Below are 21,145 nucleotides of genomic sequence, written 5' to 3' on the forward strand. Positions count from 1 at the left end.
CGTTAGCTTCACCCACAGAGCCTCTGGTGTTGAGATAGCCACTGTGAACACCTGCTAGCTAGCTACCCTTCTGGGCTGTGAGCGCCACCCTGGGCGCTGCCTTGGCTCTTCCGCCTTTCCCAGGTCATGGCAGCAGACAGGTGACTTCTAAGCTTGGCAGGCTGATAAACTATCGCTACTTGTCTGCCAGGACAAGCTTATGTCAGTTGTCCCTGACTGTTGTCGAGATGAGCTCTCAGTAGAACACAGGGCCTCCACTGACTTTGTGGCTAACTGGAGGCAAGCTGTTAATACCAGCCTATTGGGCATCATCCAGCAGACTTGGGAGGGACAGTGGACAGAGCAAGGTCTGTGGTCAGATATAACTGGGTGAGGTCCTGGAACTGTCTCTCTCAACCCCAGATGGGGCTCAGGCCTCTGAACCCCCGCAGGGCAGAAGGGGTGCCATAATAAAGTACAAGCAGAGCTCTTGGCACACAATCAGCTTTCAACAAATGCTGGCCCCTTCTCTCCTACCTTCTGCTCCGCCATAAAATCTAAATAGTATTGGGTCAATTTTGTAGAAGGGAAGGGTACCAGATTGATGGGCTGGTTCCTCTGTTCTGTCTCAGGTTAAAGAGCAAGTGAGGGTTGCTACCTGCCGGCTTGTCTGAGATTTCTTTGGGATAGGTTCCTCCTTCACTGGTCCTTGCTTTGGCCTTTTGATCCTCCGTTTTTGCTCATCTTCTTCCCTTTGTCTCTCAAGCTCCTGCTGTAGCTTCTTTTCCTCCATCTCCCTTGCCAGTCTTTCCAGCTCCCTTCATCAAATCAGGCAGAGAAAACAGAGTTCAGAGCCCCTCCTCTGCATGGGAGTGTCTAATGGAGGGACATGGGAAGAATTTTCTTGGGCATAAAAAGAAAGAACAAAAAAAAAAAAAAGAAAGAACAAACAGAAGAAATCTGGGAAGGAAGGAAGGGAGGGAGGGAGAGAGAGAGGGAGGGAGGGAGGGAGGGGGTGGGGAGGGAGGGAGGCAAGGGAAAGGAAGAAGAAAAGAAAGGAGGGTCTCTGAATGGTCATTCAGCAAAACTGATTAACTCAAACTCAACTAAGAGGAATTCTCAATCTATTTCTATTCCAATCCTCTCTCATAGGAGAGCAAGGCAAGGGCTGAAAATAAGCTTGATGTGAGCAGTTTTTAAGAAGTAACTTCCAGGAGTGCAGTGGGTTAAGTGTCTGACTCAATTTTAGATCTCAGGATCAAGGAATCAAGCCCTGCATGGAGCCCTACCTACAGCCCCGTGTTGGGCTCTGAGCTCAGTGGGGAGTCTGCTGGAGATTCTCTCTCTCCCTCTCCATCTGCCCTTTTTCCTGCTCCCAATTGCTCTCTCTCTCTCTCTCTTTCTCTCTCTCTCAAATGAATAAATAAATATCAGTTCAAATGAAGCCCAGCTTCCTACACTGTCATGTCTAATGCTCAGACAACAAGAAATTGTGTTTTAAATAGCAGTCCCTAAAGGCTAGCTTGGAGCCATGGCACTGGATCTGAAAGCCACATTCCTCTTTCTCTCTCTGTCTCTCCCCCCTCACCCTTCTTCCCTCCCTCCCAGCTATGGATTCAGCTATAGCTGCCCTGCTGCCAATGGCAGGGTGGGCATTAAGTACAAACAAGCCTGGAGAGGACAGCATTTCTGAAAATACAAAACCCATCTGTTTTCATCTCTAGGAATCCCTGGTTGTTCCTGGTTTCTGTGACTCTCTACCCACTGAAGCCAACTCTTCATTACTGTGTGTGTGTGTGTGACACAAATAAATCATTGCTGAGCTTTGAGGATCAGATTCATATTTTCTACATCTACCATGAATTCCTGAAAGCAATGACCTGGATGAGAAAGAAAAGAGACTCCTTTGGAATCCCAAAGCTCTGCCTTTTTTTTTTTTTTTTAAACTAGGCTTCTTATACCTCTAGAGGATTAGGCATTTTTACAATGGATCATGCAGATAAAGAAATGAGGGCATACTATAGAGGCAGAGAGGACATAAAAGCTCTTTTGGGGTCAGTGGGAGTAGTCAGAGGTAGAGGGAGAGGAGAGAATGAGGTTAAATAGTAGGGCAAATATCTTGGCTCTGTCCCTTCCAATGTTTGGCATTCTATGGAGGGTAAGCAATATACCCTCCTCCGCTGGCATGTTTAAGATCTGAGGGCAGAAAGGACATATATCCTGCTTCCTGTAGCTGAGATAGCCTGTGTCTCCTGGGCCCCAGGTGGCATGGAGGGGATCTAATCATTCCTGTGTGGTCCCCAATGATGGGCACAATAATGGCCGAGAGCCTGCCTAGGGTCCCTGGTGAACTTCCCAGGCTGAGCATCAAGTGGGAGAGGCAGCCAGAATGCAGGGGACAGATAACACCACCAAAGGCCAAGATGGTGGCCAGGGAAGGAGAAATGGCCAAGTTCTGGGGAATGACCGTTAAGCTCACGTTAACAGAGTGGCCCTTGGTCAGCAGCTGCAGACACCTAAGTACTGATGAGTGGGAGGGCAGTGGTCAGGGGAAGCTGGTGGGAGCTCCAGGACAGCACAGGGGCCAGACGTGTCCCCCATTACATCATCTAACCTCCCCACTAGTCTCAGATGCCCTCCAGAGAGAAGGAAGCAGTGGAGAATGGGAGAAACCCAGAAAGGCCGCAGCAAGGAGCACCCTCAACGGGTGGGGTGCTTTCCTGCTCTCAGCAGGTCATCCTCCTGGGTCTCCCTCGGCCACTGCTGCTCCCCGGAAGGTGATCCCAGTCTCCAGGGTGGGCCGTGTGTTACTCGTGGGGGGACCACCTCCGCGCTGGCTAGCGCTTGCCTCTGACCTCTTTTTCCTCTCGCGGAGGGCCTGCTGAACCTCTCGATTGAACGTGACCTTCTCCTCCTCTGTCATGGCATCGTATTCTTCCTCGTCCATGTTCTGGAGACGTTCCTTCTCTTTCTCCAGTGCCTCCCTGTGTCTGTGCTCTGGGGAGGGAGCAGAGACAGGGGGTTGGGGGGGGGCGGTAAGTTCCCAGCCTTGGCTGCGCAGACCCTCAGAGGCTTAGCTCCCAGCCCACACAGGCTGCAGAGGGTCTAGGCCAGGGAGGGGGAGCTCGTGCCACAGCTGCGTTCCTGGTCTTGGGGGGCCTTCCTTTACTCTCACGGTTCCAAGCCCCGTCTCCATCTGGGATAGTAGTTCCAGAGATGACCACATCCTAACCCCCAGAACAGTGAATATGTGGCCTGGCATGGCAGGAGGGATTTCGTAGATGTGATTACACGAAGGACCTTGAATTGGGGAGACTGTCCTGGATTGTCTGGGTGGGCCCAGTATAACCACAAGGGTCCTTGTGAGAGGGAGGCAGGAGGGGTAGAGTCAGAGAAGATGAGACCATGGAAGCAGAGGTCAGAAGGTGGTGAAGTAGGCACCATGAGCTGACGAATGCAGGTGGCTTCTAGAAGCTCAAGAATGCAAGGGAAAGGATTCTCTCCATGGAGGGAGTCTTCAAAGGAATGTAGCCCTGCTGACACCCCGCTTTTAGGACTTCTGACTTCCAGAACTGTAAGATAGTAAATCTGTGTTGTTTGAAGTCATCAAGTTTGTGGTAATTTGCTACTGCAGCAATAGGGAAGTCATATGCCACCCATTGACTTAATCCATTAGGAACATATGCCACCACAGTCCTCGGGGTGACACAGCCAATTTGCAGACCAAGGGGAACCATCTTCCACACCCTACATATTCCAGATCCAGAAGTGTGGTTTGCACCCAGCACAGAGGCTTTCTCTTCACCCTCCACTGACACAATTTCCCACCTTACATTCTTGTAGGTTTGAGCTTTGGGTTCAGAGAAATGTATCTAGAGATCTTTCTCTGACACTTACCAAAGGATAGAAACAGGTAAGAATAAGGATTCTTCTTTTACAGGCTGTGATGGGGATCAAATAAACAATCCTGTAAAGCATCTGGGCTGGTGCCTGGCAAATTCATAAATGTTCAGTAAAAAATTAGATTTTAATATAATAATGTTACTGGATGCTGCCTTAGGACTTTTTCAAAAGCAGATGATTTTGTGAAGAGGAGTCTATAATGCAACTGTGAAAAACTTCAATCTGCAGGTAATTGAGAAAATGAAATGGGATGTTTTCTTCTAAGTTGATGATTATGGGGAAATGAACTTTCTGGGAAGCCAGGAAGCTGGAGGTTGGACCACTGCTGGGGAAGCCTGGTCATTCTTCCTAATTTTTCTCTGGATGAGAATATAAGGAAGCAGTCTGAGCTCTGTTTAAGAACTAAGAGAGCTCATGTTTCTAATTATTTTCTTAAATGGAAAAGCATTATTATTTGTGTAGATTTTTCCAGAAGGGAGAGGTCAGGCCAAATAAGGAAGGGCAGTGAGTGATGTGACCAGAGCTGAGGGCCAGAGCAGGACTCTGCATCCCAAGGACAGGATGGCCTCCTCCCTGGGGACCAAGATTTGCTAGGTCTGTGTCTGACTAAAGCGGGAACTCAAGCTAACATTACTCTGTGTGTGTGTGCGCCTATTTTCAGTCATTGAAATATTTTTCAGGCCACTGGTAATGACAGATAAAGCAAAGGTTTCACAGTTACACAGACCGTACTAATTTGCTGTATGATCTTTTTATTTTTATTTATTTATTTATTTATTTATTTATTTATTTATTTATTATTTTTTTTTAAAGACATCTTTCCCCGAGTCCCTCCTTTGATCTAGCCTTCTTCTATTTCAGTTTGCAAGGATTCTGTTCGAATTGGGTCTATTCTCTGCTCCAAGCTTTTGTGCAAAGTGCTTTGGATGGCACCTGCACATCTCTTTTGTGGTCATCTGCCCCGGGCATGGTCGGTTAAGGCTAGCTAGGTGAGATTTAATTTTTTTTTTTTAAATTTATGATAGTCACAGAGAGAGAGAGAGAGAAGCAGAGACACAGGCAGAGGGAGAAGCAGGCTCCATGCACCCGGAGCCCCACGTGGGATTCGATCCCGGGTCTCCAGGATTGTGCCCTGGGCCAAAGGCAGGCGCCAAACCGCTGCGCCACCCAGGGATCCCTGATCTTTTTATTTTTTTAAGATAGATTTATTTATTTATTTGAGAGTAAGAGAGGAAGAGGGGAGAGTATGAATGGGGAGGAAAAGCAGAGGAAGAGGGAGAAATAATCTCAAGCAGACTCCATGCCCGGCATGAAGCCTGACACGGGGCTCAACCTCACGACCCTGAGATCCTGATCTGAGCTGAAACCAAGAGTCGGATACTTAACCAACTGAGCCACTCAGATGCCCCTCTGCTGTGTGATCTTACACTAGACTTTTGGTATCTCTGAGACTCATTCTCCTCGTTTGTAATAGGGGGACAATGATCTTCAGAGATTTATTGAGAGGATTAAATCACCTCAACTGCCATTTAGAAACATTTCAAGAGTAGAGAACGTTGGTGGCAGTGCCTGGGATGTGGCAGGCTAAAATGTAGAAGTTGGTTTGTAAAGGTTATCAGCACCTCTAGACTGTCAGGAAATGCCTGGGTGCCGTAAACAAAACCAATCAGCCAACTGGCCACCTGAGTCAGGGTGGGACTGGTGATGTGTTCCCCTGGGGTTGGTGGTGATCACAGAGAAGACAAAGGGACACAGTGTGCTGTTGGGGGAAAGGGGAATGTGTCTGTCACCTGCATCTGCCAGGCACCTCCCAGGGTGGAGGTGGGCACTGGTGCGATGGCAGATAGAACAGTGTCTTCTCCTAACGGGTCGCCGTGGTGGGGAGCATTGCAAAAGGCTTAAGGCTCTGCTGAAGGGACGGCCCAGAAGGGTAGGGGTCCTCACCTTCCTGCTCCTTTTTGGCTTTCTCCTGGGCCTTCATGGCTGTGTAGTCCTGGGCCATGTTGATAACGTAGATGTGCTCCCGGTTGCCGATGGCCTTCAGCAGGCAGAGGAGAGCCGTCGCTGCGTTCCGAGCGAAGAGGGTCTCGACGCTGTCGAACACCACTCCTCGGAAGCAGTCGCTCAGCTGAAACCGCAGTGAGAGCCAAGACAGTTACAGGGATCTGCCCTACGACCCAGCAATTGCACTGCTGGGGATTTACCCCAAAGATACAGATGCAACTTCGACGTGGATGGAACTGGAGGGTATTATGCTGAGTGAAGGAAGTCAATCGGAGAAGGACAAACATTATATGGTCTCATTCATTTGGGGAATATAAAAAATAGTGAAAGGGAATAAAGGGGAAAGGAGAAAAAATAAGTGGGAAATATCAGAAAGGGAGACAGAACATGAGAGACTCCTAATTCTGGGAAACGAACTAGGGGTGGTGGAAGGGAAGGTGGGCGGGGGTTGGGGGTGACTGGGTGACGGGCACTGAGGGGGGCACTTGATGGGATGAACACTGGGTGTTATTCTATATGTTGGCAAATTGAACACCAATAAAATATAAATTTATTAAAAAAAATAAATTGAAAAAAAAAAGACAGTTACAGGGGCCACAGTCCCCAAGTTCTCTACAGAGAGCGCTGCTCGTTCTTTCCATTGGGGCTTTCATGGGGGCTGCGGTGGGCTCTGCACACCTGCGGGGCCCCAGTGAAAATACCATGAAGCCACCCTTCCACTTGCTACTTTCAATGTGCTGCTAGAAATACAAGAGAAACAGACACATATTTTATCAGTCATGAAGGGTCTTTATTATCTGTATTTGTAGAGTGAAAGATTTATTCTGCCTCTATGGAAAATAAGGAGAGCAAACTGGGTGTGAAAGTGAGGGTCACGCAAGGCCTGTGAGGTTCAGGGACCGCAGACGGGAAGGCGCGATGTTCCCATCACCGCATACCAGACAGCAGCAGTAGCAGGTGGGCCCTTCGTACCTTCCTCCGTGTTATTAATGCCTTGCTGTGTGGTGATCTTGATAACACTAATCACTGACCGGCACCCTCTGCTGGAATGCAGTGTTACTCAAAGGGCAGTACATAGGCTGGCCACCCTGGCGGGGAGCTGATCACTACCAGTTTTGCGGGTTTTTTTTTTTTTAACATTTTATTTATTTATGAGAGAGAGAGAGAGAGAGAAAAGAGGAAAGGCAGAGGGAGAAACAGACTCCCTGCTGAGCAGGAAGCCCAATGTGTGGCTCGATCCCAGGACCTCAGGATCATGACCTGAGCTAAAGGCAGACGCTTAACCCATGGCGCCATCCAGGCACCCCATCACTACCAGTTTTTGATGAGACAAGAATCTTGTGTCAGAATGTAAATCAACTACATCACTAAATACATGATTTACATCAACTGCTGGTTTTTTTTTTGTTTGTTTGTTTGTTTTCTTTGTAGCACGACTGCCAAGGAAGGAAGCAGTGCAAGCTTCATGTTTCATCAAAGATTGGTACGTTGAGTAGGACGGCTCGACAGGTTCACTTTGGGCTGTCTCAATGATTTAACCCAGGTACGTGGCATACCTGCACACCTATTGGCCCTCCTGGCTCAGATCAGCTAACAGTGACAGCACCAACACAGTAGCAGTTAAACATTACTATGAGTCATTTCTGGTGATGACATTCTTCCCCTCCTGGGAAGTTCAGGCCCTGCATGTTATATTTAAATGTGCAACTAATATTGTGGCCTTAATTAAAAAAAAAAACAAGGCAAGTGGACGGCTCCAGGACCTGGTGAGCAATGAAGCTCTCTGTCAACCATAAGCAGCAAACAACCTCAAGTGGTACCCCTCCCAAATCCTGCAATCTTGTCTTCTTTAACTTAAAAACTGGAAACATTTATTGTGTTTCTTGACTTTAAAAGTAATGTCACTGTGAAATAAGTCAGAAACGTATGGAGATAACTAAAAATCCACTATCCTGCTAACCAAAGATAACAACTGTTACATGTGCTCTAGAGTTTTGACTGTTTGTATGATATGCACTTAGAAATATTTTTATAGAAATGTGTTTGTGTTTTACATACTATCTCATAACCTGCTTTTCTCAATAATATATATTTTTAAAGATTTTATTTATTTATTCATGAGAGATACACAGAGAGAGAGGCAGAGACATAGGCAGAGAGAGAAACAGGCTCCCTGTGGGGAGCCTGACACAGGACTTTGTGAGCCGAAGGCACATGCTCAACCTTTGAACCACCCAGGTGCCCCTCAATAATATATTGAAGACAAATTTTTATACCAATTAATATAGTTCTAAGTTCTAACTTTCCATGGCTCCATGTTATGATTTTTAATACATTACTGTAGGGCTATATAATAACTCTCTCTCTCTCTCTCTTTTAAAATATGTAACCTGCTCACTGGTCCTTTAAGGTGAGTGGCTTCGGGATGCAGACTGCACCAGGGCCAGGGCCTGATGAGGCTGTCAAGAGGACAAGCAAATGAGTGTTGGGGCTGAAGAAACCCATCTTTCCTCTCCAAGGCCTCTGGAGATGGAGTGTGAGCCCTGCAGCTCTGTGGGGGTGGGCATGGACTCACCTGGATGCGCTCGGCCAGGATCTGGGTGAACAGGTCCTCAGGGAGCACACAGCTCATGAGCCCGGTCTCACCTCCGATACTGGCGCTGACACTGAGCCGGCGCTGTGTGGGCCCTGAAGGCAGCGGGCTGGAGGAAACCTGTAGGCGGGAGAAGGATCAGGAGTTAGAACCCAGCGTGGTGTCCCAGCAGCTCTCACATTTACAAGCCGTATGACCTCACCTCATGAACATCGTGAAATCTCTCTGGGTCTCATTTCCTCATCTGTAAAATGGGGATTGCATTGTAAAATGGCAAATTCCTATCTTCCTTAAAGAATTGTTGTAAGCTTCAAGTGGGAACATGGTGGGAGGTGCTTTGTACATGTACTGAACAGCATGAATTTATTCATTCATTCAACAAATATTAATTGAACAACTATTGTGCATAAGGGACCCCTCTAGCCCTAGGGATGCAACAACAAACAAGGATGGCGGTGTTGAAATGGGGCAGCCAGAAAAGGAGCACATGATCTACAAATCAGCAGCACAGTCTCAGGTAGTGACAAGTGCCAGGGAGAAAAAGTGTGAGGTAAGGGGCCAGAGAGCGGTGACAGGGTTGGACAGTAACATGAAAGAACAAGACAAGAGTCTGAGAAAAGTCTTTGCGTGAGGGAACAGTAAGCTCCTTCCACATGAGTGTACTTGTTGGGGTCTGGGGAGCACATGGGAGCCCAATGTAACCGGACTGAGTGAGCAATGGGCAAGATAGTTGGGCTTTGTGCAAGTCTGAGACATAGTCAGGTGTGAGTATGCAGGGCTTGTAGACCATAGCAAGGAATCTGGATTTTATTCCAAGTGTTATGGGAAGGTGTTGGCATGTTTCAGGCAGACACATAATCTGGGTTTTATTTTGGAAAGCCTACTGTGCCTGCTGCTTGAGGTGACAAGAGTAGAAGCAGGAAGCCTAGTTAGTTAGATATTTCTGTGCTCCAGGCAGGATGGTGGTGGCAGGGATGAGGATGGTCATGGTGGAGGCGGGGAGAAGTGGCTGATACTTTTTTTTCCACATCCCATCCCACTAGGACTTGGTGCCCCTCTTTCTTTCACCTCCACTCCCAACAGTGAACTCCTTGAGTCTGGCCTGATCAAGTTGGAAAACAATAAAGTCATTTATTAAGAAAGGAAATACTGAGGGAAGAACAATTTTTTTTTTGTCTTGTTCTGTTTTGGGGGTAGGCAAAGATCACTTTATGGACACAGACATTTTGAGATGTCTCTAAGCCATTCTACAGAGATAGTGAATGTGCGCTTGGATGTATGAATCTGAGCTGGGGAAGAAATTAGGGTTGAAGATAGAAATTTGAGGGTCACACGCATACTTGAAATATTTAAGTACTTAAGCCATGAGCTATATGAGATCACCTATAGAGAAAAGGTAGATAACAAAAAGAAAAGAGTAGATGACTCAGTTCTAGCCTAGTCCCAAATCCTATGGATCTGGAGGAGGTAGAGAGGCTGGAGGAGAGGAGGGAGTCCTTGATGAGGCAGAGGGAAAGTTGGAAGTGTGTGGTATTCTGACGGCCAGGAAGTACTTCCAGGAGGCGGAGTTATCAGCTGCTATGACGTCACATGAGATGAGGATAGAATACAGGCAACTGGATCTGGCAAGATGAGTGCCTGCGACCTTGAGAAGATTGACCATGTAAGGACAAAGGAGGCCTCCCTGGAATAAGTCAAAGTGAGAGGGGAATCTGGGGTCTTAGGGCAGTATTTTTAAAGATGAGCGGTAATACAATATGCATAGATGCTGATGGGAAGGGTCCCATAGGACAAAAAGCAAATAGGAGAGAGGGGATGACTGGAGGAATTCAGATCTCGAGTGAGGAGTGGGGGAGGTCCAGTGCACACGTGCAGGGCTTAGGTGAAAGCTGGGACGGTGGCTCTGTGGCAGGGAAGGCATGGTGCTGGGCTAGGTAGCAGCTCAGCTCGTCTATCTGGTGGTGAGAGAATAGGTGGTTGACTTCTGGTGTTGCTGCTCCCTCTGTGTAGTCAGGAGAGAGATCATTAGCTGGGAATGGGGAACAGGAAAGGGCCTTAGAGGTTTGGAGAGTGATGACCTCAATAAAATAGTCATCTTGAAGAGGAGGAGGGCAAATTGCCCAGGGCAGACCAAAGAGTCTATGTGAGATTTGTGGTCTTAAGTTTAAGCGAAGACCATTCAGGAGAGAAGAGGATTGTTCCTAGCTGTGTTCAGCCACCCTGCACGGAGGAGGTGGAGAATCTGGCTTACCAGGGATGAAGTTTTGCTTGCAGAGTATAATGAAGGGGAAGGGGCAAGGGAGTGCCTATAGTGACAGACATGGATTCCAAACTGGGTAAGAAAGGAAGTGAAGGGGGTGGCAGGCAGTGAAGATGTGGACTGGAGGCTTGCACGGGACCAGTAAGTCATCAGGAAAGTTAGAAGATGGCTGTCAGGAAGTAGGATGGGTAAATGCAGTGGTCTTGGAGTTTATAGGTAATGATAAATATGTTCTAGAACATGACCACAGGAGGGAAAAGCTGAGGAGGCCATGGAATTGAGAAGTAAGAGTGTTAGATTAAATGTCATTCCAAAAATTAGGATTGCCAGTGGGTGCTCTCTTAGAACATGGTGATATATAAATAAATGACCTTATATTAGGGATCATATCTTCATTATATGACATGTTACACATTTCTTCCTTTTTTAAAAAAGATTTTATTTATTTATTCATGAGAGACATAGAGAGAGAAAGAGGCAGAGACACAGGCAGAGGGAGAAGCAGGCTCTATGACGGGAGCACAATGTGGGACTCGATCCCGGGCCTCCAGGATCACACCCTGGGCCAAAGGCAGGCGCTAAACCGCTCAGCCACCCAGGGATCCCCTACACATTTCTTCCCACTTTAGCAACATGACTAGACTTTTAGTCATTGGGGAGTTCATGCTTTAGGAGAGCTTTTGAAAATCAAACAGCCATCTCTGGGTGAAGCATGCTGACAGGGTGACAGTTGTCCAAAGCATGAGTCCTGTCACACTGTGGCAGCCACATGAGGGAGGGGGCAATCTTGAGCAGATTTTAAGTTAACCTGTTTATTGAAAGGGATTTGGGGTCAGAAATGGGCTTTTCTGCTGCTCTGATATACTCTCAAGGCCTTACTTCACTGTCCAGATGGATGGAACCCAATAGAAGAAAATGATTCCTTACAACACCCTGTTTAATACAAATATGAGTTCTAGATAAGCCATAGACTTCTATGTAAAGAACATCATATTAGATCTTGAGAAAGAGGGTTAAATGATGCTGCAAAAGGAAGTGAGTCAATGGTTTTAATTTTCATGGAGAAGAAGGTATGACTGAACTGAAAATCAGAGACATCATCTGGCACAAACTCAGCTCCGGGACATCCCATCCAACCTGCACACCTCCTCTCTTGTGCAGACCGTGGCTTCCACTCTGTCTACTTGCCCCATTCAAACTTCCACCTGCCTAGCCCATCTAACATACGGGCCTCCTCTCCTTCAGGGGCTTTCACCTCTACTCTGTCTACCTCAGCCACCTCCTCCAAGATGCCTGCCCCTCCCCACTCCCCCACTGCGCTCTCAGAAGGTAACGAGACCCATGGACTCTTCCTCTCTTCTTGTTTCTCCCATTCTGCTGCCCTCCCCTTGATTCCTTCTCTTTGGAGACTGGACTTCCTGTATACTGATGCCACTCTCACCTCCCTTACCCCTGGTTCTAAGCACACTCCCGCCCCTACAATAAGAATTGTACCTCTGATGGAGGTTGCCACTTGCCGCGTAGGAAAATCTTAACAACTGTGAAGTTATGGCTTCCTGTCTCGGCTGGGACATCAGCATTTGCAACTTTCTTTTGTCCACCACCAATTTCTGGTTTTATTCCCCCTGCCCCCAGTGGACACTTCAATGCTTTGCCATCTTCCTCACCGCCTCCTACAAAGACTTTGTGTCCCGCATGCGTTCCCAGAGCCACTCAACAAGACCTTCCCCAGCCTCTGCTCTCCACCTTGCCTCCCCAACGCACAGCTGCATCTGTTTTCACCTTTACTGACTCTGGAAGAAACTGGCCTCTGACTGCATTGACTATGCTTTGTCCTATGTTCCCTGTCTTCTCGAGGAATCTCATTCCCTCTTGGGCATATCATCACCTTATACCCCCCTAGCAGCTCCCTTCCTTATAGATCTGCTTGTGCCTCCACCTCCTTCCAGGGAGAGAACTCTCTTGACCCTAGGTCTGCTCCTCTAACAACTAGTCTTTTTTCCTTTTCTTTTAAACATGGTGGAAGCCTACACCCACCTGACTCTGCTTTCCCACTGGCAACTCCTCACCCACCTGTCTTTCATGGTGCCATGCACTATCTCTTGCTGCAGCACCTGCTATCCCACCAAAATTGTTTCTCAAAGTCCCTTGGCTGAGGCTCAAACTCTCTGACTTCATCACTTTCTAAGACTCCCGTGCAGCTCCCCCAAACCCTTGCCCCTGCCCTGCCCAATTTACACAAATGGTTTCATACTTGGCATTCCTTTAGTATTAGGCTGAGCCATATGAAGTTGCTGTTCCAGCAGCGGAAGGTTGGCTATTTCATATGGTTCAACCCAATTCTTTTGGTTTTTTGTCACCAGTCTCATTCTATTGCAAGTATTTGAACATGTGGTTATCTCCTTCATCAGACTCTTGGTACCGCTGGAGTGCAGACTCTTGGTTTTGCTTTATTCATCTTCGCTTGGTAGCACTCAACCCAGTGCCTAAAATTAAAGCTACTGCTGACCACCTCTCTGGACCTGCATCATGAATCTGCAGAGGGACCCACACCAATGGAGGCTGCAGGATGCCAAGGAGGAAGGACTGGGGGGAAGGACCCCCACCCTTATTGTGGGGGGCCCTGATTTGTACCTGCGGCGTTTCAGACGCGTGCTGGTGATGCTGTTTCTGAGACCCGGAGCCATGGCTCTCTGCCTTGCTTTTGGAGATCAACATGCTTCCACGCAGCGTCTTCGCAGGTTTCATTTCAGGGGTTACCAGGGTGGATTCTGATGTCAATTTGCCCAGGGTATCGCTGCTCAGTCGTGTTTGTCCCACAGCAGTTTGACCCGAAGCAGCCTCCTGGGCTACACAGAGAGAGTGGATTTATATTAAAAGTTGCCTTATGATAATAAGAAACTAATGGTGGGGATGGCACAAAACCTACCCCCCCCCCCCCCCGGTGCGATTCTCCCGAGGAACACAAAACCATCTCTACCTGCAGCGGGCTGGGAGAAGCTGGGAGGAAAGGCTCCAGTCCCCAAGGCTGGATGACGATGGGCCTGGAGCCCAGGTTTCTCTGCTGCACTTCTTCCCAATGGGTCCTATGTTAGTCTGCCCCACGTTCTCTTCCAGCCCAGAGGGCAACTCTCCTGAAACTGCTGGTACACCACAGCCCCGCCCTGGGACCCTAACACTAAGATGAGGTGATGCGGCTGCGTGCTGGGCAGCTTCATGTTTCTCCAGCGCACAAGCAGACTTGGGAAGACTCATTATTCCTTGTTTACCGTTTCGGCAAACAGGCCCTCAGGACTCCCTTGAGAGTTGTCACTATGCTTACTTCGCTTTATTTTGTTGTGCATCTCCCTCAGTCCTTCTCCCAGAAGATGATTATGGGTACAAGGACTCCATGTTGCACCTGGAGGTGGCTGGGGGTGGGGTGGGGGGTAAAGAGCCTGGAGCCACCAGTGGAACAGTTGTGCCCTCGTTCTTCTGGCTGGTCCTGTGTTCATCCAGGCCCTGTCACCCCCAGCCCCTCCAGGCTCTGCCTCCATAACCACCACTCCGGCCTCCCCTACCTACTCACTTTGCCTTGAGTCCTGTGCCTCCCTGGGCATGGCCTTCACTGATGGCTGTGCAGTCTCTTCTGTGCTGTCCTTAGGCCTTTGAGCTTTCCCTGCCCACACTATCATTCCACTGTATCTTAAAAAGCCAGCTCTTCCTGGTATAATACTAACAAGAGTTTTCATTCCACTTTGCATTTCTTTTAAGAAATCATCATTTCGGGATCCCTGGGTGGTGCAGCGGTTTGGCGCCTGCCTTTGGCCCAGGGCGCGATCCTGGAGACTCAGGATCGAATCCCACGTCAGGCTCCTGGTGCATGGAGCCTGCTTCTCCCTCTGCCTATGTCTCTGCCTCTCTCTCTCTCTCACTGTGTGCCTATCATAAATAAATAAAATAAAAATTAAAAAAAAAAAAAAGAAATCATCATTTCATCTCCTCCCTTTCCCTCATTGCCCAAATTCTAAAATAGTAGTGTGGACCACGTCTGTCCAGTAGATATGTAATATGTATGTAATTTACAATTTCCTAATAGCTGCATTAAGAAAGTCCAAATGGATTCATTGGTATATTTTCTTTAACCCAATATATGCAAAATGTGATCATTTCAACATGTAAACAATACGTAAAAATTGTTACTCTGTTATTTTATAGCCTTTTACTCAGACTACATCTTCAAAGAAAACCCCTAGCTGCACATTTCAATCTGGATTGGCCACATTTCAGGTGGCTAGTGGGTGCTGTGTGGGACAGGCAGGATTAGATTTGTCACTTCCACTCCAGGACAGCCTGTGGACTCCACAGGGAATAGCAGGTTTGGGGTTAAACCCTCTGTTGAAAGGGTTTTCTCCAAAGTGCCCTCTGAACTGTGAACCACAGTGGCCCTCTCTAAGGGCTCCTTCTATCTGTACTTTCACTAACTCTGACTACTTTCACGTTTGATTCAGTACATTTTGGGAATCTTTCCTCTGTGTCTACTCTGTGCCAGGCACCATTCTAGGTGTGGGGAATGTATCAGTGAAGAACTAACATGCATCCCTGCTTCCAGCTGACATTCTAGTGGAGTCGACAGATAGTGGAATAAGGAAGTCAAGTAAGTGTTGTGTGAACAGTGACAAGGCCTATGAGACAAACAAGGCAGGAAGGGTCCCTCCAGGCCCCATGAGGTCTCTGGAGAGGTGTGAAAGCCCTTCTTACTCTATTCCCTCCCGCAGCTCAGTCTCCTTGACTTCCTTGTGTCCTGCTCTCCTGACTGCCCACCACCCCTCTGACCCTCCTCGCTTTGCTTTCTTCGGACTCTTTGGCTTCTCCTCCATCTCCTCCTCCTAAAATGTGAGTGTTCTCCAATGTCCCATCCTGTCCTTCCCATCCCTCTCCTCTTTCTGCAACTTTCTGGAACTTCTGGAACTTTGCTCTCTTCCAGCGGTTACACCTCTTGTTTTGTTGAGGAAGCCTCCCCCAATTATGTCTTTAGCCTGACATTACCTTCTCAGATAAGAAACCCAAATCCAGAATTGGTTATGGGACACCAACACAGCTCCAAAGACCTCTGGAATGTAGTTTAATTGAGAGAAAAGGAAGCAAAAATCTAAGAGAACCAGAATTATGATGCAGCTTGGAGTTCCCACTAAAGGTAGCAGAATAGGTTACCCCAAAATATGACTATAGGAGTTCAGGGTATGCCCCCTCAGAATATGCTGCTCTCTTTTGAGCTGTGGGCACCTGAACAACAGCAAATGCAGGGAGAAGTCTTCTCTGACCTTCCCTTATCAGCCTAAGGAGAGGCATCCAAAGGGAACTCATTGGTCACAAATCCTTGCCCTGGGAGTTCCATCTACCAGGAAGGATCCACTGACTCATCACAGGAGAGGAGACTACACCCAGACACACTTGTCACAAACTTTCTACTTTCATCCATTCTTCTATGGGACCACTCGTCTTCCTTAAAACTCATTTGCTCTCCCCTAAGAGGACTATCTCCTTCCTCTTCTTTCCTGGTGAAGATGGTATTTAATTCAGAATTGTAAGGTACCTCATTTCCTCCTGAGTATCTCCCATGGACATGTGAAAGATACATGTTAATAAACTTGTTTTCTTCTTGTTAATCTTTCATCACAACAGTTTAAGCCAAGAATTCAGAAAGACAGAGAAAATTATTTTTCCTCCCTTACTCTACTAAGAAAGCTATTTCTCTTATCTTCCCAGCAAAGAATCCTCGATTTCCCTAAGCATCCCGTGCAGAGTACTGAGGGGAGAGGACATACCTGAAAGCTGCAGGCACTTTCATCAATCAACTAGCAGTGCACTGCTAGAGATGATGTTATGCGGGCATCTGGGTGGCTCAGTTGGTTAAGCAACCAATTCTTGATTTTGGCTCAGGTTATGATCTTGCGGTTGTGGGATCGAGCCCTGCATTGGGCTCCATGCTGAGCATGGAGCCTAATTGAGATTCTCTCTCCCCCTCTTCCTTTGCCCTTCCCCCCTGCTCTCTTTCTCTCCCTCTCAGAAAAAAGAAAGAAATGATGTTATGCTGTTATGAATATTTATATAAAAATAGTTCGCTCAGAGTAGTCACTCTACTTCAGTATATTTTCCCAACTCAGAGCAGCCATTCCTCTGCCTTCTAGGTCCTTAGACAATCAAATGGAGCCAGGATTCCCAACCTCTGGTAGACAGGCCACATTAGGCCTCACTACAATGGGGTTCAAAAACTTAATTAATATTCTTCTCCAGCAAACTTTCTCCTCCTCCCATGTTTCCTATCTTGGTAAATTAAAAGACATCACTCTCCTGGTTTCTATGACTAGAAATCTCAATGTGACCATCTGGAATGCCTCTCCCCCCTTGGGGCAGCTGGCCCGAGCCTGTTCAGCCTCAGTATCTCCACTGCTTCCTTTACAAGACATTACAAGAGCTCCTGCCTTCCCACTGTGACTCTGACCATTTCTCCCGAGGGTGAAAACCACCTGACTCCTCTGTTCCTTCAAAATAAAATCCAAATTCTTACTCCTGGCATCAAGGTCAACTATGATGGACCTCAGCCTGCCCTCCCACCTCTCATTTACTGTTGGTTCCCTTGCCTTCTCAGGCTGGAAGGTCCTTGTCTTCACCTTTGCCTGTCAATGTTCTCCTGCTCCTTCAAAGCTCATTTTCACGAAAACTTCCCCAGATCATGCTTGTTGGAACCCAGCCATCCCAAAGTTGCCCTTCTATTACATTATTTCCCTGTGCTCTGAACAAACCCACATCTGTTCCCCTTTCACAGGTCACCCTCAAAGGCGTAGGCTGCATCTTATTCACTGTCCTGTTCCCTGGAGAGCCAAGTGCATGCCTGTCCTGGGCAGCAGGTAGAGCTGTAGATGCTTGGTGAAGAGAATTCTTCCTTGGGCTGGGAGCATGTTGTAAGTCAGCCTTCAACCGGGCTTGGGGAGAAAAGCTCAGAGAACATGGGTATTAGCAGCAGGGGTACCAACCACTTGACCACAGAAAGCCAGGAGAAATGGCTCTTACCAGAATCTTCCTCTTTCATGGACTGCTCTATGGCAGCCCTGATGCAGAGCTCACGGGCCCGGATCCCCGGGATGTTGTTGCCGTCAGTGATCGCTTCAAGCACGATGGAGTCAATGTTCAAGCAGGCTGCATTGTAGTATCTAGCCATGCTGATTGCAGTGGCTGTCTTTCCTGCAAAAAAGGCCAGGAGGTTGAATTTCCTGGCTCTCAGGTGCCCCATGACCTAAATGGAAGAAGCTTCTAGAACAGAGATCCTGGTGAAGTGATATCTCCAAGTGCTTTGCTGTTAAGTCTCTTGTGTGGCCAGAGGTGGAAGGAGAAAAGAGAAGGAAGACCTGAACCGCATGGGTTCTGGTTCTCACTCTGCTGTGCCCTGTGTGATGGCAACGCACAATCTCTCTGTGTCTTCTCCTCAGTTTAAAGGTGATTCTACCTTTAAAAATTTTTTATTTTAAAAATTATTTATCTTTAAAAATTTTGTAGCTCTACTGTCTCTGATTCTAATGGGAAGATTTTTTGGCTTAAAGGATAACTTGTGTTGATCTTTTTTGCCCCCTCCTCATTTCAAAATATCTGCTCAATTTAACAGAACAGAAAATTCAAATTTGAACAAATTTGAACAGAAAATTCAAATAACAAACAGGAGAAAAGAAAAAAATCCATAATCTGCTCATCCAGAGGTATTACAGTTAGTATATGGCTGCTAAGTATGCATATATAACTAACTTATTTATATTTCTCAGGAAAAAGAAATGGGTTCTGTGGTAGGCTGAACATGGACCCACCCCTGGCCCCCCAACCACCACCAAAAACATCCACGTCCAAATGCCTGCGACTCGTGAATATGTTATCTTATGTGGTAGAGAGGCTTTGCAGTTGCAATTGAGTTAAGGATCCTGATATGGGAAATTATCCTTAATTATCCAATGTAATCCCAAGGGCCTTACCGGAGACAAGCAGGAGGGTCAGAGTTAATAGGTGATGTGATGATGAAAAAGGAAGAGAGAGTGGAAGATGTTATGATGCTGGGTTTCATTTTTGTTTGTTTTTTGTTTTTTTTTAGAGGCTTATTTATTTATCTACTTGAGAGAGAGTCATGAGCAGGGGGAAGGACAGAGGGAGCAGGAGAGAATATCAAGCAGACTCTCTGCTGAGCGGGGAGCCCACTGAAGGGCTCAAATTCACGATCCTGACATCCTGACCTGAGCCAATTGGGAGTCAGATGCTTCACCAGCGGAGCCACCCAGATGCCCCCATGATGCTGGTTTTGAAGATGGAGGAAGGGGCCCCAAGCCAAGGAATGCTGATGACATTTCTAGAAGCTACAAAAGACAAGGAAATGGATCCTCTCCTATATACTCCCAGAAGGAATGCAGCCTTATGGACACATTTTAGATTTCTGATCTATAGAAAGTAAATTTGCATTGTTTTAACTTATTAAATGTGTGGCTGTTACAGAAGCAATATGAATTTAATACAGATTGTAAATCCTAAGTCTGACATTTTTTTCTCACTTAAAATAATGTATTATGTACATCTTTCCATTAATTCAACACACTTCTATGGCAACTTTAAAAAACTGTAGTGATATACATACAAAATTTATCATTTTAACCACATTTAAGTGTACAGTTAAGTTGCAAAAGCACATTCGTATTGTTGTGTGACCATCTCCACCATTGAGCTCCAGCACTTTTTCATCTTCCCAAATGGAAACTCTGTACACAAAAAGCACCCCCCACCCATCCTTCTCTTTGCCCAGTCTGGAAACCACCACTCTATTTTCTGTTTCTATGAATTTGACAACCCTAAGTACTTCTTATAAGTGGAATCATACAGCAATTGCCCTTTGGTAATGATTTCACTGAGTATAACGTCTACAGTGTTCATCTATGTTGTAGCAGGCCCCTCCTTTCTGGGCCTATTGCACCATATTTTGTTTTTCCATTCATCTGTCAATGGACGGTTGGGCAGTTTCCATCTTTTGGCTATTGTGAGTAGTGCTGCTATAAACATAGATGCATGAAACACTGTTTTTAGTGGCAAAACAACTTACTATGTGAATGTACTAAGGCTTAATTAACCAGTCTCCCATACTGAAAGCTTCAGTATGGAATGGTAAGGAATGCTGCAGTGAACATTCGTGCAGTTAATCTTTGTCCACATCATTAAATATTTTCCTAAGGTAAATTCATAGAAGGAATATTGCCAGTTCAAAGGGTCTACACACATTCCCCTCCCCTTTTTAAATAATTTAATGTCTTGGATTTTTCTCTAATATTTTAATATTTTAAATTATTGAAAGAATATAAGCTCAAACAATTCAGAGATGTATTAATTAAAAATAAAGGGTCCCTGCTCTTTTCTCTAGCTCTGTATCTCTGAGGTTGGCAATGTAGTAGTTTGGGGATAGTCCTGTGCTATATAAATTTCAAACAAAAGAGTCTTTTATTATCTCAAAAATTACATGTGCAACCTTCACCATAAACCCAATCGGGGGCAGCCTGGGTGGCTCAGTGGTTTAGCACCGTCTTCAGCCCAGGGGGTGATCCTGGGGACCCAGGATCGAGTCCCACATCAGGCTCCCTGCATGGAGTCTGCTTCTCCCTCTGCCGGTGTCTCTGCCTCTCTCTCTTTCTCTCGCTCTGTGTCTCTCATGAATAAATAAAAATAAAATCTTAAAAAAAAACCCAATGGGGCAACCCTTCAAAGTTATGGCATACCTGACAATGGCGTCCCATGGATGATAATGGCGATGCCTTTCCTGTTCTTGGTCATGCGGCCTTCTGCAGAAATATCAATGCCCAGGTGGCGAGCGATTGCCCTGCTCACTGGGTTGTTCTCTACTTCTCCAACTTCTGTGGAGTGGCTGTCAATGCTCTGTAACTTGTCAGCTGCAAATTAAGAGTATATGTGTGCAAGTGAGTGCATGTGGACAGGTCTGGAATTCACCTGGTCTGATGGAAAGGTGAACAACGTTTTCTTTTTCCAACACTATTGTACAATGACAATCCGCTACAAATGTTCTCACTCCCCCATGCAGCATATGAGAGTGCCCTTTTTGTTAATAATTTGTCCACAGCTACTAGAACTGAAAATACAGATACTCTCTGACTGTTAACTCTGTTTGGGGGGAATCTGCCCTGCTGAAAAAATAATACTAGAAACTAGCTGAATTTGCAACATGACAGGAAGTGGCTGAATAATCAATGGCATATTCATACTGCAGAATTAATATGCAGTGTTGCAAGAAGGCTCAAGGGTGCATTTTAGGGAGAAAAGTGGAAAGGCACTGGACAGTCTTCCCATCTCTGTGTAGAGAGAACTGGTACCAAAACGACAAAATGCTTATT

The 21,145-nt window shown here is 46.6% G+C and overlaps 1 protein-coding gene across 1 annotated transcript in view; it reads right to left on the minus strand.

Annotated features, from left to right (window-relative positions):
* The window catches only part of HYDIN (HYDIN axonemal central pair apparatus protein), a 332,032-nt gene that overhangs the window by 92,653 nt on the left and 218,234 nt on the right, over positions 1–21,145 (minus strand). Inside the window, exons 39-45 of the mRNA XM_072731571.1 lie at positions 20,516–20,686; positions 17,793–17,963; positions 13,374–13,588; positions 8,462–8,599; positions 5,827–6,010; positions 2,835–2,976; positions 638–797 (exon numbers count right to left, since the gene is read on the minus strand). Coding sequence (XP_072587672.1) covers positions 638–797; positions 2,835–2,976; positions 5,827–6,010; positions 8,462–8,599; positions 13,374–13,588; positions 17,793–17,963; positions 20,516–20,686 — 1,181 coding nt within the window. The remainder of the gene's footprint in view (positions 1–637; positions 798–2,834; positions 2,977–5,826; positions 6,011–8,461; positions 8,600–13,373; positions 13,589–17,792; positions 17,964–20,515; positions 20,687–21,145) is intronic.

Source organism: Vulpes vulpes, chromosome 12 (genome assembly GCF_048418805.1).
Source record: "Vulpes vulpes isolate BD-2025 chromosome 12, VulVul3, whole genome shotgun sequence".
NCBI lineage: Eukaryota > Metazoa > Chordata > Mammalia > Carnivora > Canidae > Vulpes > Vulpes vulpes.